The 19667-nt window shown below is 26.7% G+C and overlaps 1 protein-coding gene across 1 annotated transcript; it reads left to right on the forward strand.

Annotated features, from left to right (window-relative positions):
* The first annotated feature begins 15328 nt into the window (after positions 1-15328).
* Positions 15329-17197, forward strand: LOC136080785 (uncharacterized). Its single transcript, XM_065797911.1, has 5 exons — positions 15329-15401; positions 15508-15612; positions 15783-15903; positions 16040-16194; positions 16544-17197. Exons 1-5 carry the CDS (start codon positions 15348-15350, stop codon positions 17132-17134), a joined length of 1026 nt encoding a protein of 341 aa, XP_065653983.1. The 5' UTR covers positions 15329-15347; the 3' UTR covers positions 17135-17197.
* The last annotated feature ends 2470 nt before the right edge of the window (positions 17198-19667 follow it).

Below are 19667 nucleotides of genomic sequence, written 5' to 3' on the forward strand. Positions count from 1 at the left end.
AACAAAAAAACAGGTTTTCACTGATTTCTTGTAGAGTCTTTTGTAATATTTTTGTAGATACTGTGGGTTTATTAGAAAAAATGTTCAAATAAACTTGAGGTGAGCCAAGGAACCTAAGATTTTTACGACAAAACCCCTTTTTTTGTACAAAACTTACTTAAAATAAGAAAATAATGCAAATGCAACAAAAAAACAGGTTTTCACTGATTTGTTTTGGAATCTTTTGTAATATTTTTGTAGATTCTGTGGGTTTATTAGAAAAAATGTTCAAATAAACTTGAGGTGAGCAAAGGAACCTAAGATTTTTACGTCAAAACCCCTATTTATGTTCAAAATATTACTTAAAAGTAGAAAATAATGCAAATGCAACAAAAAAACAGGTTTTCACTGATTTCTTTTGGAATCTTTTGTAATATTTTTGTAGATTCTATGGGTTTATTAGAAAAAATGTTCAAATAAACTTGAGGTGAGCAAAGGAACTTAAGATTTTTACGACAAAACCCCTTTTTTTGTACAAAAACTTACTTATAATAAGAAAATAATGCAAATGCAACAAAAAAACAAGTTTTCTCTGATTTCTTTTGAAATCTTTTGTAATATTTTTGTAAATTCAGTGGGTCTATTAAAAAAAATGTTCAAATAAACTTGAGGTGAGCAAAGGAACCTAAGATTTTTACGACAAAACCCCTTTTTATGTACAAAAACTTACTTAAAATAAGAAAATAATGCAAATGCAACAAAAAAACAGGTTTTCACTGATTTCTTTTGGAATCTTTTGTAATAATTTTGTAGATTCAGTGGGTTTATTAGAAAAATTGTTCAAATAAACTTGAGGTGAGCAAAGGAACCTAAGATTTTTACGACAAAACCCCTTTTTTCGTACAAAAACTTACTTAAAATAAGAAAATAATGCAAATGCAACAAAAAAACAGGTTTTCACTGATTTCTTTTGGAATCTTTTGTATTATTTTTGTAGATTCTGTGGGTTTATTAGAAAAAATGGTCAAAAAAACTTGAGGTGAGCAAAGGAACCTAGGATTTTTACGACAAAACCCCTTTTTATGTACAAAAACTTACTTAAAATAAGAAAATATTGCAAATGCAACAAAAAAACAGGTTTTCACTGATTGCTTTTGGAATCTTTTGTAATATTTTTGTAGATTCTGTGGGTTTATTAGAAAAAATGTTCAAGTAAACTTGAGGTGAGCAAAGAAACCTAAGATTTTTACGAAAAAACCCCTTTTTTTGTACAAAAACTTACTTAAAATAAAAAATAATGCAAATGCAACAGAAAAACAGGTTTTTACTGATTTTTTATGGAATCTTTTGTAATATTTTTCTAGATTCTGTGGGTTTATTAGAAAAAATGGTCAAATAAACTTGAAGTGAGCAAAGGAACCTAAGATTTTTACGACAAAACCCCTTTTTTCGTACAAAAACTTACTTAAAATAAGAAAATAATGCAAATGCAACAAAAAAACAGGTTTTCACTGAATTCTTTTGGAATCTTTTGTAATAATTTTGTTGATTCAGTGGGTTTATTAGAAAAAATGTTCAAATAAACTTGAGGTGAGCAAAGAAACCTAAGATTTTTACGACAAAACTCCTTTTTTTGTACAAAAACTTACTTAAAATAGGAAAATAATGCAAATGCAACAAAAAAACAGGTTTTAACTGATTTCTTTTGGAATCTTTTGTAACATTTTTGTAGATTGTGTGAGTTTAATAGAAAAAATGTTTAAATAAACTTGAGGTGAGCAAAGGAACCTAAGATTTTTACGACAAAACCCCTTTTTTTGTACAAAAACTTATTTAAAATAAGAAAATAATGCAAATGCAACAAAAAAACAGGTTTTCACTGATTTCTTTTGGAATCTTCTGTAATATTTTTGTAGATTCTGTGGGTTTATTAGAAAAATTGGTCAAATAAACTTGAGGTTAGTAAAAGAACCTAAGATTTTTACGTCAAAACCCCTTTTTATGTTCAAAATTTTACTTAAAATAAGAAAATAATGCAATTGCAACAAAAAAACAGGTTTTCACTGATTTCTTTTCGAATCTTTTGTAATTTTTTTGTAGAATCTGTGGGTTTATTAGAAAAAAAGTTCAAATAAACTTGAGATGAGCAAAGGAACCTTAGATTTTTACGACAAAACCCCTTTTTTTGTACAAAAACTTACTTAAAATAAAAAAATAATGCAAATGCAACAAAAAAACAGGTTTTCACTGATTTCTTTTAGAATCTTTTATAATATTTTTGTAGATTCTGTGAGTTTATTAGAAAAAATGTTCAAATAAACTTGAGGTGAGCAAAGGAACCTAAGAATTTTACTACAAAACCCCTTTTTATGTACAAAAACTTACTTAAAATAAGAAAATAATGCAAATGCAACAAAAAAACAGGTTTTCACTGATTTTTTTTGGAATCTATTAAAATATTTCTGACGATTCTGTGGGTTTATTAGAAAAATTGGTCAAATAAACTTAAGGTGAGCAAATGAACATAAGATTTTCACGTCAAAACCCCTTTTTTTGTTCAAAATTTTACTTAAAATAAGAAAATAATGCAAATGCAACAAAAAAAAACAGGTTTTCACTGATTTCTTTTAAATTCTTATGTAATATTTTTGTAGATTCTGTCGGTTTATTAGAAAAAATGTTCACTTGAAATTAAAAACAAACATGCAAACTTATGTTTTCTAGCTCAAGGAGTAATTTATGTCGATAAACGTTTTTGTGAAAATGAGTATTTTTCTGAAAAACATTTAAAAAACAGGTTTTCACTGATTTCTTTTGGAATCTTTTGTAATATTTTTGTAGATTCTGTGGGTTTATTAGAAAAAATGATCAATTAAACTTAAGGTGAGCAAAGGAACCTAAGATTTTTACGACAAAACCCCTTTTTAAGTACAAAAACTTACTTAAAATAAGAAAATAATGCAAATGCAAGAAAAAAACAGGTTTTCACTGACTGCTTTAGGAATCTTTTGTAATATTTTTGTAGATTCTGTGGGTTTATTAGAAAAAATGTTTAAATAAACTTGAGGTGAGCAAAAGAACCTAAGATTTTTAGGACAAAACCCCTTTTTTTGTACAAAAACTTACTTATAATAAGAAAATAATGCAAATGCAACAAAAAAACAGGTTTTCACTGATTTCTTTTTGAATCTTTTGTAATATTTTTATAGATTCTGTGGGTTTATTAGAAAAAATGTTCAAATAAACTTGAGGTGAGCAAAGGAACCTAAGATTTTTACGTCAAAACCCCTATTTATGTTCAAAATATTACTTAAAAGTAGAAAATAATGCAAATGCAACAAAAAAACAGGTTTTCACTGATTTCTTTCGGAATCTTTTGTAATATTTTTGTTGAATCTGTGGGTTTATTAAAAAAAATGTTCAAATAAATTTGAGGTGAGCAAAGGAACCTAAGATTTTTACGACAAAACCCCTTTTTTTGTACAAAAACTTACTTAAAATAAGAAAATAATGCAAATGCAACAAAAAAACAGGTTTTCACTGATTTCTTTTGGAATCTTTTGTAATATTTTTGTAGATTCTGTGGGTTTATTAGAAAAAATGTTCAAATAAACTTGAGGTGAGCAAAGGAACCTAAGATTTTTACGTCAAAACCCCTTTTTATGTTCAAAATTTTACTTAAAATTAGAAAATAATGCAAATGCAACAAAAAAACAGGTTTTCACTGATTTTTTTTCGAATCTTTTGTAATATTTTTGTAGAATCTGTGGGTTTATTAGAAAAAATGTTCAAATAAACTTGAGATGAGCAAAGGAACCTAAGATTTTTACGACAAAACCCCTTTTTTTGTACAAAAACTTACTTAAAATAAGAAAATAATGCAAATGCAACAAAAAAACAGGTTTTCACTGATTTCTTTTGGAATCTTTTGTAATATTTTTGTAGATTCTGTGGGTTTATTAGAAAAAATGGTCAAAAAAACTTGAGGTGAGCAAAGGAACCTAGGATTTTTACGACAAAACCCCATTTTATGTACAAAAACTTACTTAAAATAAGAAAATAATGCAAATGCAACAAAAAAACAGGTTTTCACTGATTGCTTTTTTAATCTTTTGTAATATTTTTGTAAATTCTGTGGGTTTATTAAAAAAAATGTTCAAATAAACTTGAGGTGAGCAAGGAAACCTAAGATTTTTACAAAAAATCCCTTTTTTTGTACAAAAACTTACTTAAAATAAGAAAATAATGCAAATGCAACAAAAAAACAGGTTTTCACTGATTTCTTTTGGAATCTTTTGTAATATTTTTGTAGATTCTGTGGGTTTATTAGAAAAAATGGTCAAATAAACTTGAAGTGAGCAAAGGATTCTAAGATTTTTACGACAAAACCCCTTTTTATGTACAAAAACTTACTTAAAATAAGAAAATAATGCAAATGCAACAAAAAAACAGGTTTTCACTGATTTCTTTTGGAATCTTTTGTAATATTTTTGTAGAATCTGTGGGTTTATTAGAAAAAATGTTCAAATAAACTTGAGATGAGCAAAGGAACCTAAGATTTTTACGACAAAACCCCTTTTTTTGTACAAAAACTTACTTAAAATAAGAAAATAATGCAAATGCAACAAAAAAACTGGTTTTCACTGATTTCTTTTGGAATCTTTTGTATTATTTTTGTAGATTCTGTGGGTTTATTAGAAAAAATGGTCAAAAAAACTTGAGGTGAGCAAAGGAACCTAGGATTTTTACGACAAAACCCCATTTTATGTACAAAAACTTACTTAAAATAAGAAAATAATGCAAATGCAACAAAAAAACAGGTTTTCACTGATTGCTTTTTTAATCTTTTGTAATATTTTTGTAAATTCTGTGGGTTTATTAAAAAAAATGTTCAAATAAACTTGAGGTGAGCAAGGAAACCTAAGAATTTTACAAAAAATCCCTTTTTTTGTACAAAAACTTACTTAAAATAAGAAAATAATGCAAATGCAACAAAAAAACAGGTTTTCACTGATTTCTTTTGGAATCTTTTGTAATATTTTTGTAGATTCTGTGGGTTTATTAGAAAAAATGGTCAAATAAACTTGAAGTGAGCAAAGGATTCTAAGATTTTTACGACAAAACCCCTTTTTATGTACAAAAACTTACTTAAAATAAGAAAATAATGCAAATGCAACAAAAAAACAGGTTTTCACTGATTTCTTTTGGAATCTTTTGAAATATTTTTGTAGATTCTGTGGGTTTATTAAAAAAATTGGTCAAATAAACTTGAGGTGAGCAAAAGAACCTAAGGTTTTTACGTCAAAACCCCTTTTTATGTTCAAAATGTTACTTAAAATAAGAAAATAATGCAATTGCAACAAAAAAACAGGTTTTCACTGAATTCTTTTGGAATCTTTTGTAATATTTTTGTAGAATCTCTGGGTTTATTAGAAAAAAAGTTCAAATAAACTTGAGGTAAGCAAAGGAATCTATGATTTTTACGACAAAACCCCTTTTTTTGTACAAAAACTTACTTAAAATAAGAAAATAATGCGCATGCAACAAAAAAACAGGTTTTCACTGATTTCTTTTGGAATCTACTGTAATATTTCTGTAGATTCTGTGGGTTTATTAGAAAAAAAGTTCAAATAAACTTGAGGTGAGCAATGGAACCTAAGATTTTGACGACAAAACCCCTTTTTTTGTCCAAAAACTTACTTAAAATAAGAAAATAATGCAAATGCAACAAAAAAAACAGGTTTTCACTGATTTCTTTTGGAACTTTTTGTAATATTTTTGTAGATTCTGTGGGTTTATTAGAAAAAATATTCAAATAAACTTAAGGTGAGCAAAGGAACCTATGATTTTTACGTCAAAACCCGTTTTTATGTTCAAAATTTTACTTAAAATTAGAAAATAATGCAAATGCAACAAAAAAACAGGTTTTTGCTGATTTCTTTTGGAATCTTTTGTAATATTTTTGTAGATTCTGTGGGTTTATTAGGAAAAAATGTTCAAATAAACTTGAGGTGAGCAAAGGAACCTAAGATTTTTACGACAAAACCCCTTTTTAAGTAAAAAAACTTACTTAAACTACGAAAATAATGCAAATGCAAGAAAAAAACAGGTTTTCACTGATTGCTTTTGGAATCTTTTGTAATATTTTTGTAGATTCTGTGGGTTTATTAGAAAAAATGTTCAAATAAACTTAAGGTGAGCAAAGGAACCTAAGATTTTTACGACAAAAACCCCTTTTTATGTACAAAAACATACTTAAAATAAGAAAATAATGCAGATGCATCAAAAAAATAGTTTTTCTCTGAATTCTTTTGAAATCTTTTGTAAAATTTTTGTAGATTCTGTGGGTTTATTAAAATAAAAGGTCAATTAAACTTAGGGTAAGCAAAGAAACCTAAGATTTTTTCGACAAAACCCCTTTTTATGCACAAAAACTTAAAAAAACAAGTTTTCAATGATTTCTTTTGGAATCTTTCATTATATTTTTGTAGATTCTGTAAGTTTTAAAAAAAAATGATCAAATGAACTTGAGGTAAACAATGGAACCTAAGATTTTTACTACAAAACCCCTTTTTATATAAAAAAACTTACTTAAAATAAAAAAATAATGCATATGCAACAAAAAAACAGGTTTTCACTGTTTTTTTTTGGAATCTTTTGTACTATATTTGTAGATTCTGTGGGTTTATTAGAATAAAATGGTCAAAAAAACTCGAGGTAAGAAAAGGAACCTATGGTTTTTGATGAGAAAACCCCTTTTTATGTACAAAAACTAACCTAAGTTAAGAAAATACTGCTAATGCAACAAAAAAACAGGTTTTTACTGATTTCTTTCGAAATTTTTTTGTAATATTTTTGTAGATTTTGTGAGTTTATTAAAAAATATGGTCAAATAAACTTAAGGTAAGCAAAGTAACGTAAGATTTTTACGACAAAACCCCATTTTATGTACAAAAACTTACTCAAAATAATAAAAAAATAAAAATGCAACAAAAAAACAGGTTTCACTGATTTTTTTGGTTTCATTTGTAATATTTTTGTAGACTCTGTGAGTTCATTAGAAAAAATGGTCTAATAAACTTGAGCTAAGTAAACGAACCTATGATTTTTACGACATAACCCCTTTTTATGTACAAAAACTTAAGAAAATAAGTTTTTAATGATTTCTTTTAGAATCTTTTATTATATTTTTGTAGATTCTGTAAGTTTTTAAAACAAAATGGTCAAATGAACTTGAGATGAGCAAAGGAACCTAATATTTTTACTACAAAACCCCTTTTTATATACAAAAACTTACTTAAAATAAGAAAATATTGCAAATGCAACAAAAAAACAGTTTTTTACTGTTTTCATCTAGAATCTTTTGTACTATTTTTAAAGATTCTGTAGGTTTATTAGAATAAAATAGTCAAATAAACTCGAGGTAAGCAAAGAATCATATGGTTTTTAATGACAAAACCCCTTTTTATGTACAAAAACTAACCTAAAAAAAAAAATCACTGCGAATGCAACAAAAAAACAGGTTTTTACTGATTTCTTTTTAAATTTTTTGTTATATTTTTGTAGATTTTGTAAGTTTATCAAAAAATATGGTCAAATAAACTTAAAATAAGCAAAGGAACGTAAGATTTTTACGACAAAACCCCTTTTTATGTACAAAAACTTACATAAAATAAGAAAATGATGCAAATACATTATTAAAACAGGTTTTCAGTTATTTCTTTAAAAATCTTCTGTAAAATTTTTGTAGATTCTGTTAGTTTATTAAAAAAAAGGTCATTTAAACTTAGAAATAGCAAAGGAACCTAAGATTTTTACGACAAAACCCCTTTTTATGTACAAAAATCAACTTAAAATAAGAAAATAATGCAAATGTAAAAAAAACCCGGGTTTTTTTTCTTTTTGAATTTTTTGTAATTTTTTTGGAGATTCTGTGGGTTTATTAGAAGAAATGGTCAAACAAACTTGAGGTAAGCAAAGGAATCCAAGGTTTTCACAACAAAACCCCTTTTTATGTACAAAAACTTACTTAAAATATGAAAATAATGCAAAGGTAACAAAAAAACAGGTGTTTAGTGATTTCTTTTAAAATCTTTTGTAATTTTTTTGTAGATTCTGTGGGTTTACCAGAAAAAATAGTCAAAAAAACTTAAGGTAAGCAACGGAAAGTAAGATTTTTACGACAAAACCCCTTTCTATGTACAAAAACATACCTAAAATAAGAAAAGATTGCAAATACAACAAATAAACCGGGTTTTACTGATTTCTTCTGGAATCTTTTGTAATATATTTGTAGATTCTGTAGGTTTATTAGAAGAAATGGTCAAATAAACTTAATGTGAGCTAGGGAACCTAGGGTTTTTACAAAAAAAACCCTATTTATGTACAAAAACTTACTTAAAATAAAAAAATAATGCAAATGCAACAAAAAAACAGGTTTTCAGTGATATCATTCGGAATCTTATGTAATATTTTTGTAGATTCTGAGGGTTTGTTGAAACAAATGAAGAATAAACATGAGGTGAGCAAAGGAACCAAAGACTTTTACGACAAAACCTCTTTTTATGTTCTAAAACTTACCTAATATAAGAAAATAACGCAATTACAACAAAAACACAGGTTTTCACTGATTCTTTTTGAATCTTTTGAAACATTTTAGTAGATTTTGTGGGTTTATTAAAAAAAATAGTCAATCAAACTTGAGGTGAGCAAAGGAACCTATAATTTTCACGATAAAACGCCTTTTTATGTACAAAAACTTACTTAAAATAAGAAAATAATGCAAATGCAACAAAAAAACAGGTTTTCAGTGATTTCTTTTGGAATCTTCTGTAATATTTTTAAAGATTCTGATGGTTTGTTAAAAAAAGTGAGGAATAAACTTGAGGTGAGCAAAGGAACCAAAGACTTTTACGACAAAACCTCTTGTTATGTTCAAAAACTTACTTAATATAAAAAAATAATGCAAATGCAACAAAAAAACAGGTTTTTACTGATTTCGTATTGAATCTCTTGTAATATTTTTTTAGATTCTGTAAGTTTATTAGAAAAATTGGTCAAATAAACGTCAGGCTGGAATCTTTATGTAATAAAGATTCTAAATAAATTTGAGGTAAACATAGGAGCCTGAGATTTTTACAACAAAACCACTGTTTATGTAAAAAAATTTATTTAAAGTAAGAAAATAATGCAATTGCAAGAAAAAACAGGTTTTCACTGATTTCTTTTTGAATCTTCTGTAATATTTTTAAAGATTCTGAGGGTTTGTTGAAAAAAGTGAGGAATAAACTTGAGGTGAGCATAAGAAACAAAGACTTTTACGACAAAACCTCTTGTTATGTTCAAAAACTTACTTAGTATGAAAAAATAATGCAAATGCAACAAAAAAAAAAGTTTTCGCTGATTTCTATTAAAATCTTTTGTAATTTTATGTAGATTCTGTGAGTTTATTAGAAAGAATGTTCAAATAAACTTGAGGTAACAAAGGAAAATAAAATTTTCACAACAAAACCCCTTTTTATGTACAAAAACTTACTTCATATATGAAATTAATGCAAATGCAACAAAAAATCAGGTTTTCACTGATTTCGTTTGGAATCTTTTGTAATATTTTTGTAAATTTTGTGGGCTTATTTAAAAAAATAGTCAAGTAGACTTTAAGTGAGCACAGAACCCAAGATTTTTTAGACAAAACCCTTTTTATGTACAAAAGTTACTTAAATAAGAAAATAATGCAAATTCAACAAAAACACAGGTTGTCACTGATTTCTTCTGGAATTTTTTAAAGTATTTGTATCTTTTAAAAGAATCCAATATTTTAAAATCTTTTTGAATCTTTTGTAATTTTTTTGTAGATTCTGTGGGTTTATCAAAAAAAATAGTCATTTAAACTTAAGGTGAGCAAAGGAACCTATGATTTCTTTGACAAAACCCCTTTTTATGTACAAGAACTTACTTTAAATAAGAAAATAATGCAAATGCAACAAAAAAACGGGTTTTCACTGATTACTGTTGGAATCTTGTGTAATATTTTTGTAGATTCTGTAGGTTAACTAAAAAAAATGATTGTATAACCTTGTGGTGAGCAAAGGAACCTAAGATTTTCACAACAAAACCCCTTTTTATGTACAAAAACTTACTTAAAATATGAAAACAATTCAAATGCAACAAATAAACATGTTTTTAATGATTTCTTTTAGAATCTTTTCTAATATTTTTGTAGATTTTGTGGGTTTATCAAAAAATATAGTTAATTAAACTTGAGGTGAGCAAAGGAACTTAAGATTTTCACGACAAAACCCCTTTTTATAAACAAAAGCTTACTTAAAATACGAAAATAATGCAAATGCAACAACAAAACAGGTTTTTACTGAATTCTTTGAGAATCTACTGTAATAATTTTGTAGATTCAGTGGGTTTATTAAAAAATATAGTCAATTAAACTTGAGGTGAGCAAAGGAACCAAAGATTTTAACGACAAAACCCCTTTTTATGAACAAAAACTTACTTAAAATACCATAATAATGCTAATGCAACAAAAGAACAGGTTTTCACTGATTTCTTTAGGAATCTTTAAGTAATTTTTTTGTAGATTCTGTGAGTTTGTTAAAAAAAATGGTAGAATACACTTGAGGTTAGCAAAGGATTCTAAGATTTTTTTGACAAAACCTCTTTTTATGTACATAAACTTACTTGAAATAAAAAAACAATCTAAATGCAACAAAAAAACAGGTTTTCACTAATTTCATTTGGATTCTTTTGTAATATTTTGTAGATTCTGTGGGTTTGTTAGAAAAAATGGTCAAATAAACTTCAGGTGAGTAAAAAAACCTAAGATTTTTACAACAAAACTTCTTTTTATGTACAAAAACTTACTTAAAATAAGTAAATAATGCAAATGCAACAAAAATACAGGTTTTGACTAACTTCTTTTTGATTCTTTTAAAATATTTTTGTAGATTCAGTAGGTTTATTGATAAAAATGGTCAAATAAACTTGTGGTGAGCCAAGAAACTTAAGATTTTTACGACAAAACTCCTTTTTATATACAAAAACTTACTTTAAATAAGAAAATAATGCAAATGCAACAAGAAAACAGGTTTTTACTGATTTCTTTTAGAATCTTTAGTAATATTTTTGTAGATTCAGTTGGTTTTTTAAAAAATATAGTTAATTAAACTTGAGGTGATCAAAGAAAACAAAGATTTTTACGACAAAACCACTTTTTTTGAACAAAAACTTACTTGAAATACCAAAACAAAGCAGATGCAACAAAAAAACAGGTTTTCACTGATCTCTTTTAGAATCTTTATGTAATATTTTTATAGATTCTGTGGGTTTATTAAAAAAAATGGTTAAACACACTTGAGGTTAGCAAAGGATTCTAAGATTTTATTGACAAAACCCCTTTTTATGTACATAAACTTTCTTAAAATAAAAAAGTAATGCAAATGCAACAAAAAAACAGGTTTTCATTTATTTCTATTGGATTCTTTTGTAATATTTTTGTAGATTCTGTAGGTTGATTAGGAGAAATGGTCATATAATCTTATGGTAAACAATTGAACCTAAGATTTTCCTAACTAAACCCCTTTTTATGTACATAAACTTACTTAAAATAAAAAAACAATCCAAATGCAACAAAAAAACAGGTTTTCCTTGATTTCTTTTGGAATCTTTTACAATATTTTTGTAGATTCTGTGGGTTTATTAAACAAAATAGTGAATTATACTTGAAGTTACCAAAAAAACCTAAGATTTTTTTGACGAAATCCTTTTTTATTAACTAAAACTTACTTAAAATAAGAAAATAATACAAATACAACAAAAAAACAGGTTTTCACTTATTTCTTTCGGAATCTTTTGAATCATTTTTGTAGATTCTGTGGATTAATTAAAAAAATGATCAAATAATCTTGTGGTGAGCTAAAACACCTAAGATTTTCACGACAAAACACTTTTTTATGAACAAAAACTTACTTAAAATAAGATAACAATGCAAATGCAATGAAAAAACAGTTTTTTATAGATTTCTTTTGGATTCTTTTTTAATATTTTTGGTAGATTCTGTGAGTTTATTTAAAAAATGGTAAATTAAACTTGAGGTGAGCAAAGGATGCTAAGACTTTTACGACAAAACACCTTTTTGTAAACAAAAACTTACTTAAAATACGAAAATAATGCAAATGCAACAAAAAAACAGGTTTTCACTAATTTCTTTTGGATTCTTTTGTAATATTCTTGTAAATTCTGTGGGTTTTTTAAAAAAAAAGTTAAACTTGAGGTGAGCAAAGAAACCAAAGATTTACCCAAGAAAACCCCTTTTTATGTACATAAACTTACTTAAAATAAAAAAATAATGCAAATGCAACAAAAAAACAGGTTTTCCTTGATTTCTTTTGGAATCTTTTACAATATTTTTGTAGATTCTATGGGTTTATTAAAAAAATGATCAAATAATCTTGTGGTGAGCTAAAAAGCCTAAGATTGCCACGACAAAACACTTTTTTATGAACAATAACTTACTTAAAATAAGAAAACAATGCAAATGCAATGAAAAAACAGTTTTTTAAAGATTTCTTTTGGATTCTTTTTTAATATTTTTGGTAGATTCTGTGAGTTTATTTAAAAAATGGTAAATTAAACTTGAGGTGAGCAAAGGATCCTAATATTTTTACGACAAAACACCTTTTTGTAAACAAAAACTTACTTAAAATACGAAAATAATGCAAATGCAACAAAAAAACAGGTTTTCACTAATTTCTTTTGGAATCTTTTGTAATATTCTTGTAGATTCTGTGGGTTTTTTTAAAAAAAAAGTCAATTAAACTTGAGGTGAGCAAAGAAACCAAAGATTTTTACGACAAAACCCTTTTTATGAACAAAAACTTACTTAAAATAACAAAATAATGCAAATGCAACAAAAAAATAATTTTTACTAAATTCTTTTGAACTCTTTTGAAATATTTTTGTAGATTCTGTGGGTTTATTAAAAAAAACGGTCAAATAATCTTGTGGTGAGCCAAGAATCCTAAGATTTTCACGATAAAACTCCTTTTTATTTACAAAAACTTACTTAACATAAGAAAATAATGCAAATGCAACAAAAAAACAGGTTTTTAAAGATTTTTTATGAAATCTTTTGTAATATTTTTGTAGATTCTGTGGGTTTATTACTAAAATTGGTCAAATAAACTTGAGGTAAGCAAAGGAACCTATGATTTTTACAACAAAATCCCTTCTTATGTACAGAAACTTACTTAAAGTAAGATAATAATGCCAATGCAAGAAAAGAAGAGGTTTTTACTGATTTTGTTTGGAATCTTTTGTAATATTTTTGTAGATTCTTTGGGTTAGACTGCTTCATTTTGGGGTCATGAAAAAATTTAAAGTATTATGGAGTTTTATCTGCTGCGTAGACCCCTATTTTATTAGTATATTTTTTTTTTTTGAGTTTGAACCACTTTTAGGGGTTGCTCAAGTGCCCTAATGGTCTAATTTTAGACTTGTTTACCCTTTTTTAAGCTTATTTTTAACACGTTTGAGCGGATTCTAAAACTCAAAATAATTCTAATTTTTTTCTTTCCAGAGTTTCTTCTAAGGTAATAGAAAAAAAAAAAATGCATGGTAATTTAATTTGCTTAAAATATTTTGTCTAAACCTAACTAAAAAATTGCATAGTTATGCGGATTTTTACCAATTTTTACGCTTCGCATTTACTTTAATACTTTAGCGTACTTTTTTAAACACGTTATGCTAATTACTTTTTAGCAAAGACGATATTTAATTTTCATTTAAAAACGCGGGAAATAGTTATTGATAACTTTCATGATACACTTACTTCATATGCTTATTAGAGCCATTTACTACAGTTTTATTCATGTCGGGAAAAAGTAAGAAAAAAGAAAATTTTTAGGTTGGGGAATCCCGGTCATCCTTACCAAAAGACAAATTTTCTACAGAGCAAGAGGTTTTGCAATACTTCTTGCATTTGAAGGAGAAGCATCCAAAACAAAAAGAAAGTAGAATTATCCACTGTCCGTTGACAAAACACTTTGAAATCAGATGCCATAATGATAAGTCTTTATGCTGCACCCTTTCAAAGTTAATTGCACCTTGGTTGAAGGGTGGATTTCAGATTTTGCAATTACAAACAATTAGGTAGGTACCAGACTGTATTTGTTTTTGTTTTATTTGTATATTATTAGAGGAAAACAATTAATATAACAAATATCTGCTGTTAAATAAATTAATTAACAGAAATAGATGTGTTGTAAAATGTTCAGAACCTACAAATCACATTTTTTAGTAAAAAGATAGAGAAGCTGATCCTAACTTGGAAACTGTTAAAAAAAAACAAATCAAGACAAACTTTATCAGAAATTGAAAAAAGGAGGAAATTTTTAACTCAGATGAAAAGGATCTTTTGAATTGCACCTGAGCTCGATACTCTGGTTGCAATCATTAAAGCTGATAAGAAAAGAAGTTGTCGAGACAAGACTGAAGATATTGCTTTTTTATTAGACCAATTAGGAGATAGAAAAATAAGAATTGGTGGATTAGACACAAGGTACATTTCCTCTGTTAACAGGAGTTTATCCAAGTTTGAAATGAGATCAAGTTTGAATGAAACCATGTCAGAGAGTGAAATCAGCTCAAATGGATCCGATAAAAATGAAGATAATGATGATTTCCCGTATCCAGATCCAGAGTTAAAGAAGAAAGTCAAAAAACCAGATACTGTTCTACTTCCAAAAGATATTCTCAAGAGAACTGCTGATACTGCTGTTGGGGAAGGATTAAGTCATAGGCAGCATACTGCCATGGTTAATAGTATAATTGCTAAATCAGGTGGAAGTATAGATGAATTTAAATGTTCAACCTCTACAACATTAAGAGCAGCAGATAAAGTCATTTATGATGAATCAAAGAGGATCAAGGACCATTTGAGAAATTTCAGAAATAATAATAAGAACATTTTAGTTCAACTCCATTTTAATGGAAAAGTATGTCATGAATATACTGATGGGAAAAAATCAGAAAAAGATCGATTAGCAATATTAATAAACGGTAACATGGAAACGCACCTGTTGGGAATTCCAGCTATTTCTTCCGGAACTGGCGAAAATCAAAAAAATGCGATCAGAGATATCTTGAATTGCTTTGACCTTACAAACAGTATACAAGCTGTTACATTTGATACAACCAGAATCAACACTGGAAACAAAAATGGAGCTGTTTCTTTACTGGTAAATGAAGTTTTTCAGCGACCAGTTTTATCTATTGCATGCCGACATCATATAAACGAGCTACACATAACACATTTCTGGAAAAATTATCCAAATAGTGCTACTTCTGGACCAGATAATATGCTGTTTAAAATATTAAAATCAACATGGAATGATCTTGATGTAGAGAACCAGGTAGGGTTTTACAAAATTGGTTAACATTTTTGTAAAATATTATTGTACCCTAGTATTTCTTCAATTTTGAGCTCTTTGATTTTTTTTTGACATTTTAAATAAAAAGGTGTTGAGAAGATTGACTATTCCAGATGAAACATGGCTTGGTCATCAAAAGCATGAAAGCATAACGTTCTGCAGAAATATTATCACCCATGGGTCTCTGAAAAAGGTAGCCCGATGACTAGATGTTTTAATATGTAGTTATGTATACAATATGTACTATGAAGTAGTAATATATCCTAGATTTTTCTTGTTTAATTCTATTATTCTTTATAAGACAAAAGTATACATACCTATGTTTATTGCATTATACCAATATACTTCTGGTTTAAGTTTTAGGATGGGGCTACAAGGAAGGACTACATTGAGCTGACAGAGCTTACACTTATGGTGCTTTCTGAGGAAAAGTACAAGTTTCGTACACCCGGAGCAATTCATCATGCCCGTTTTATGGCAAAAGGTAGAGAGTTTTAGGTTTATGATAGGAAAAAGTCTAAAGTTAAAAATTATAGCTTCATAGCAAAAAAAAAATGAATTTGTTATACATGATCAAATATTTAGCTTTTCAAAAAAAATAAAAATGTATATTTTTATAGGTATCTACTACCTAAAGCTCCAGCTTATGATGGATGCAATACCCAGTCTGACAAATCGACTGAAAAATGAAATTACTGAAGTGGCAACTTTTGTGGCTGTTTTCTATACTACCTGGTTTCTCAAAGCTGAACTATCTGCTGTGGCTCCTCGTCAGGTAGGTACCAAGTTAACAAGTATGATATATATATATAAATATTATATATATATATATATATATATATATATATATATATATATATATATATGCATATATATATATATATATTTATATATATATATATATATATATATATATATATATATATATATATATATATATATATATATATATATATATATATATATATATATATATATATATATATATATATATATACATATATATACATATATATACATATATATAAGGATTCTATTATAAATAAAAAGTTTTGATTAAAAGTTTCTAAAATATAAATTTTTTTAAGGTAAGCTAGTTACTTAACAATTTTTTGTTTATCCAGGATATGAGAGCTCTTTGGCAAATGAATAGGTTTAAGGAGTACAATTTGATTGGGGCACAATCAGTCATTGAATCAATCAAACGGCACACATGGTTTCTGGACCCTTACCTTGTTGTTCTTGCCTTAGCTGATGAAAACTGTGAAGAAAGAGGTGAAATTGCTCAAAAATTATACAGCTTTGAATTTCGTAGCTTAGATAAATATTCGTTAGCCCGAATAAAAGCTAACATGGAGGTCATCAATTCTTTAGACTTCAGTGGACCGAAGCCACCAAGCTTAGTTGAATTGGTCACAGAAAATTCGTGGCTTTTGTTCCTTATGATAGGGCAGAGTAAAAGTGACTGTCAATGGATGAAAACCCCGCCAGAGTATTGGACTTGTAACGATTTCTACTTAAAATTTAAAGATGCTATTTTTAATCTTGCAGTTGTTAATGATTGCTCTGAAAGAACTGTTAAACTCATAAAGGACAACATTGATTTTGCCAGAAAGGAAGAAAAAAGACAAGATTCACTTTTATTCATGCACAATTACAAAAGGAAGTATGTAGGAAAAAGAAAAACCTCCAAGAAAAACAAAAAAACAATATAAAAATATTGCATAATATTTGTAAAAAATAACACTATTATTAAGAAATATATAAAATCAAATCGCTAGACGTTTTATGACTTTACATATTAACAAAATTATGACGTTGCGTAAAAATTAGAAAAAATTGCACTAAATTTGGGATTTTATAAATAGATTTGCATGAAATATTTCAGATAAATAAAAATACCATGCATTTTTATTTGTTTTTTCTAACTTAGAAGAAACTCTGGAAAGAAAAAAAATTTAATTATTTTGAGTTTTAGAACTTGCTCAAATATGCCAAAAATAGGCTTAGAAGGGTCAAAATTCAGGCTATTGGGGCACTTGAGCAACACCTAAAAATGGTCAAAATTGAAAAAAAAAAAAATTCTATTAATAAAATAGGGGTCTGCGCAGCAGATAAGACTCCATAGTACTTTAAATTTTTTCATGACCCCAAAATGAAGCAGTCTACTGTAAGTATAAAAGAAAAATAATCAAATAAACTTGAGGTGAGAAAAGGAACCAAAGATTTACACTACAAAACCCCTTTTTATATACAAAAACTTACTTAAAATAAGAAAATAATGCTAATGCATTAAAAAAACGATTTTCACTGATTTCTATAGGAATCTTTTGTAATATTTTTGTAGATTCTGTCGGTTTATTAGAAAAAACGGTCAAATAAACTTTAGATAAGCAAATAAACCTAAGATTTTCACTACAAAATCCCTTTTTATGTATAAAAAACCTACTTAAAATAAGAAAATAATGCAAATGCAACAAAAAAACAGGTTTTCAATATGTGTCAAGGAATCTTTTGTAATATTTTTGTAGATTCTGTGGTTTTTTAAAAAAAAAATAGTCAAATAAACTTAAGGTGAGCTAAGGAACCTAAGATTTTTACGACAACACCTCTTTTTATGTACAAAAACTTACTTAAAATAAGAAAATAATGCAAATGCAACAAAAAAGCAAGTTTTCACAAATTTCATTTGGAATCTTATGTAATATTTTTGTAGATTCTGTGAAATTATTAAAAAAATGGTCAAATAAATTAGAGATGAGCTATGGAACCTAAGATTTTCACTACAAAACTTCTTTTTATATATAAAAACTTACCTAAAATGAGAAATTAATGGTAATGCATTAAAAAAACACGTTTTCACTGATATGTTTTGGAATCTTTTGTAACGTATTTGTAGATTCTGTGGGTTTATTAAACAAAAAAGTCAATTAAACTTAAGGTGAGCAAAAAAACCTGAGATTTTTTTGACAAAACCCCTTCTTATGTACAAAAACTTACTTAAAATAAAAAAAAAATGCAAATGCAACAAAACAACAGGTTTTCACTAATTTTGTTTAGAATCTTTTATTATATTGTTGTAGAATCTGTGGGTTTATTATAAAAAATGGTAAAATAAACTTGAGGTAAGATAACGAATCTAAGATTTTCACTACAAAACCTCTTTTTATGTTCAAAAACTTATTTAAAACAAGAAATCAATGCAAATAAAACAAAAAAACAGGTTTTTACTGATTTCTTAAATAATTTTTTGTATTATTTTTGTAGATTCTGTGGGTTTATTAGTAATAAAGGTCAACAAAAGTTGAGGTGAGCAAAGAAACCTAAGATTTTTAAAACAAATCCCCTTTTTATGTACAGAAACTTACTTGAAGTAAGAAAATAATGCAAATGCAACAAAAAAACAGGTTTTAATGATTTCTTTTGGTATCTTTTGTAATATATTTGTAGATTTTGTGGCTTTAATAGAAAAATTGGTCAAGTAAATTTGAGGTTAGCAAAAGAACCTTAGATTTTTACAAAAAAACCCTTTTTTATGTACAGAAATATACTTAAAGTAAGAAAATAATGCCAAAGCAAGAAAAAAAGAGGTTTTCACTGATTTCGTTTATAATCACTTGTAATATTTTTGTAGATTTTGTGGATTTATTAGAAAAAACCGTTAAATAAATTAGAGGTGAGCAAAAGAACTAAAGATTTTCACTACAAAACCCTTTTTTATGTACAAAATCTTACTTAAAATAAGAAAATAATGCAAATGCAATAAAAAAACAGGTTTTCACTATTTCTTATTGAATCTTTGTAATATTATTGTAGATTCTGTGGGTTTATTAAAAAAATTGGTCGAATAAAAATAAGGTAAGCAAAGAAACCTAAGAGTAATACAACAAAACCACTTTTTATGTACAAAAACTTTCTTAAAGCAAGAAAATAATGCCAATGCAATAAAAAAAGAGGTTTTCACTAATTATGTTTGGAATCATTTTTAATATTTTTGTAGATTTTGTAGGTTTATTAATAAAAATGGTCAAATAAATTTGAGGTGAGCATAAGAACCTAAGATTTTTACTGTAAAACCCCTTTTTATGTACAAAAACTTACTTAAAATACGAAAATAATAAAAATGCAACATAAAAACAGGTTTTACTGATTTCTTTTGGAATTTTTGGTAATATTTTTGTAGATTCTGTGGGTTTTTAAAAAAAATTGGTCAAATAAACTTTAGGTAAGCAAAGGAACTATAGATTT

Source organism: Hydra vulgaris, chromosome 05, assembly GCF_038396675.1.
Source record: "Hydra vulgaris chromosome 05, alternate assembly HydraT2T_AEP".
In the NCBI taxonomy this organism is placed as follows: Eukaryota; Metazoa; Cnidaria; class Hydrozoa; order Anthoathecata; family Hydridae; genus Hydra; species Hydra vulgaris.

Excerpts from the sequence above, each read along its gene's own strand:
- LOC136080785 (XM_065797911.1), top strand. The coding sequence starts at position 15,348 with ATGCTGTTTAAAATATTAAAATCAACATGGAATGATCTTGATGTAGAG. Across the intron at positions 15,904-16,039 it reads TGCCCGTTTTATGGCAAAAG|GTATCTACTACCTAAAGCTC; the intron begins GTAGAGAGTTTT and ends ATATTTTTATAG. Across the intron at positions 16,195-16,543 it reads CTGCTGTGGCTCCTCGTCAG|GATATGAGAGCTCTTTGGCA; the intron begins GTAGGTACCAAG and ends TTGTTTATCCAG.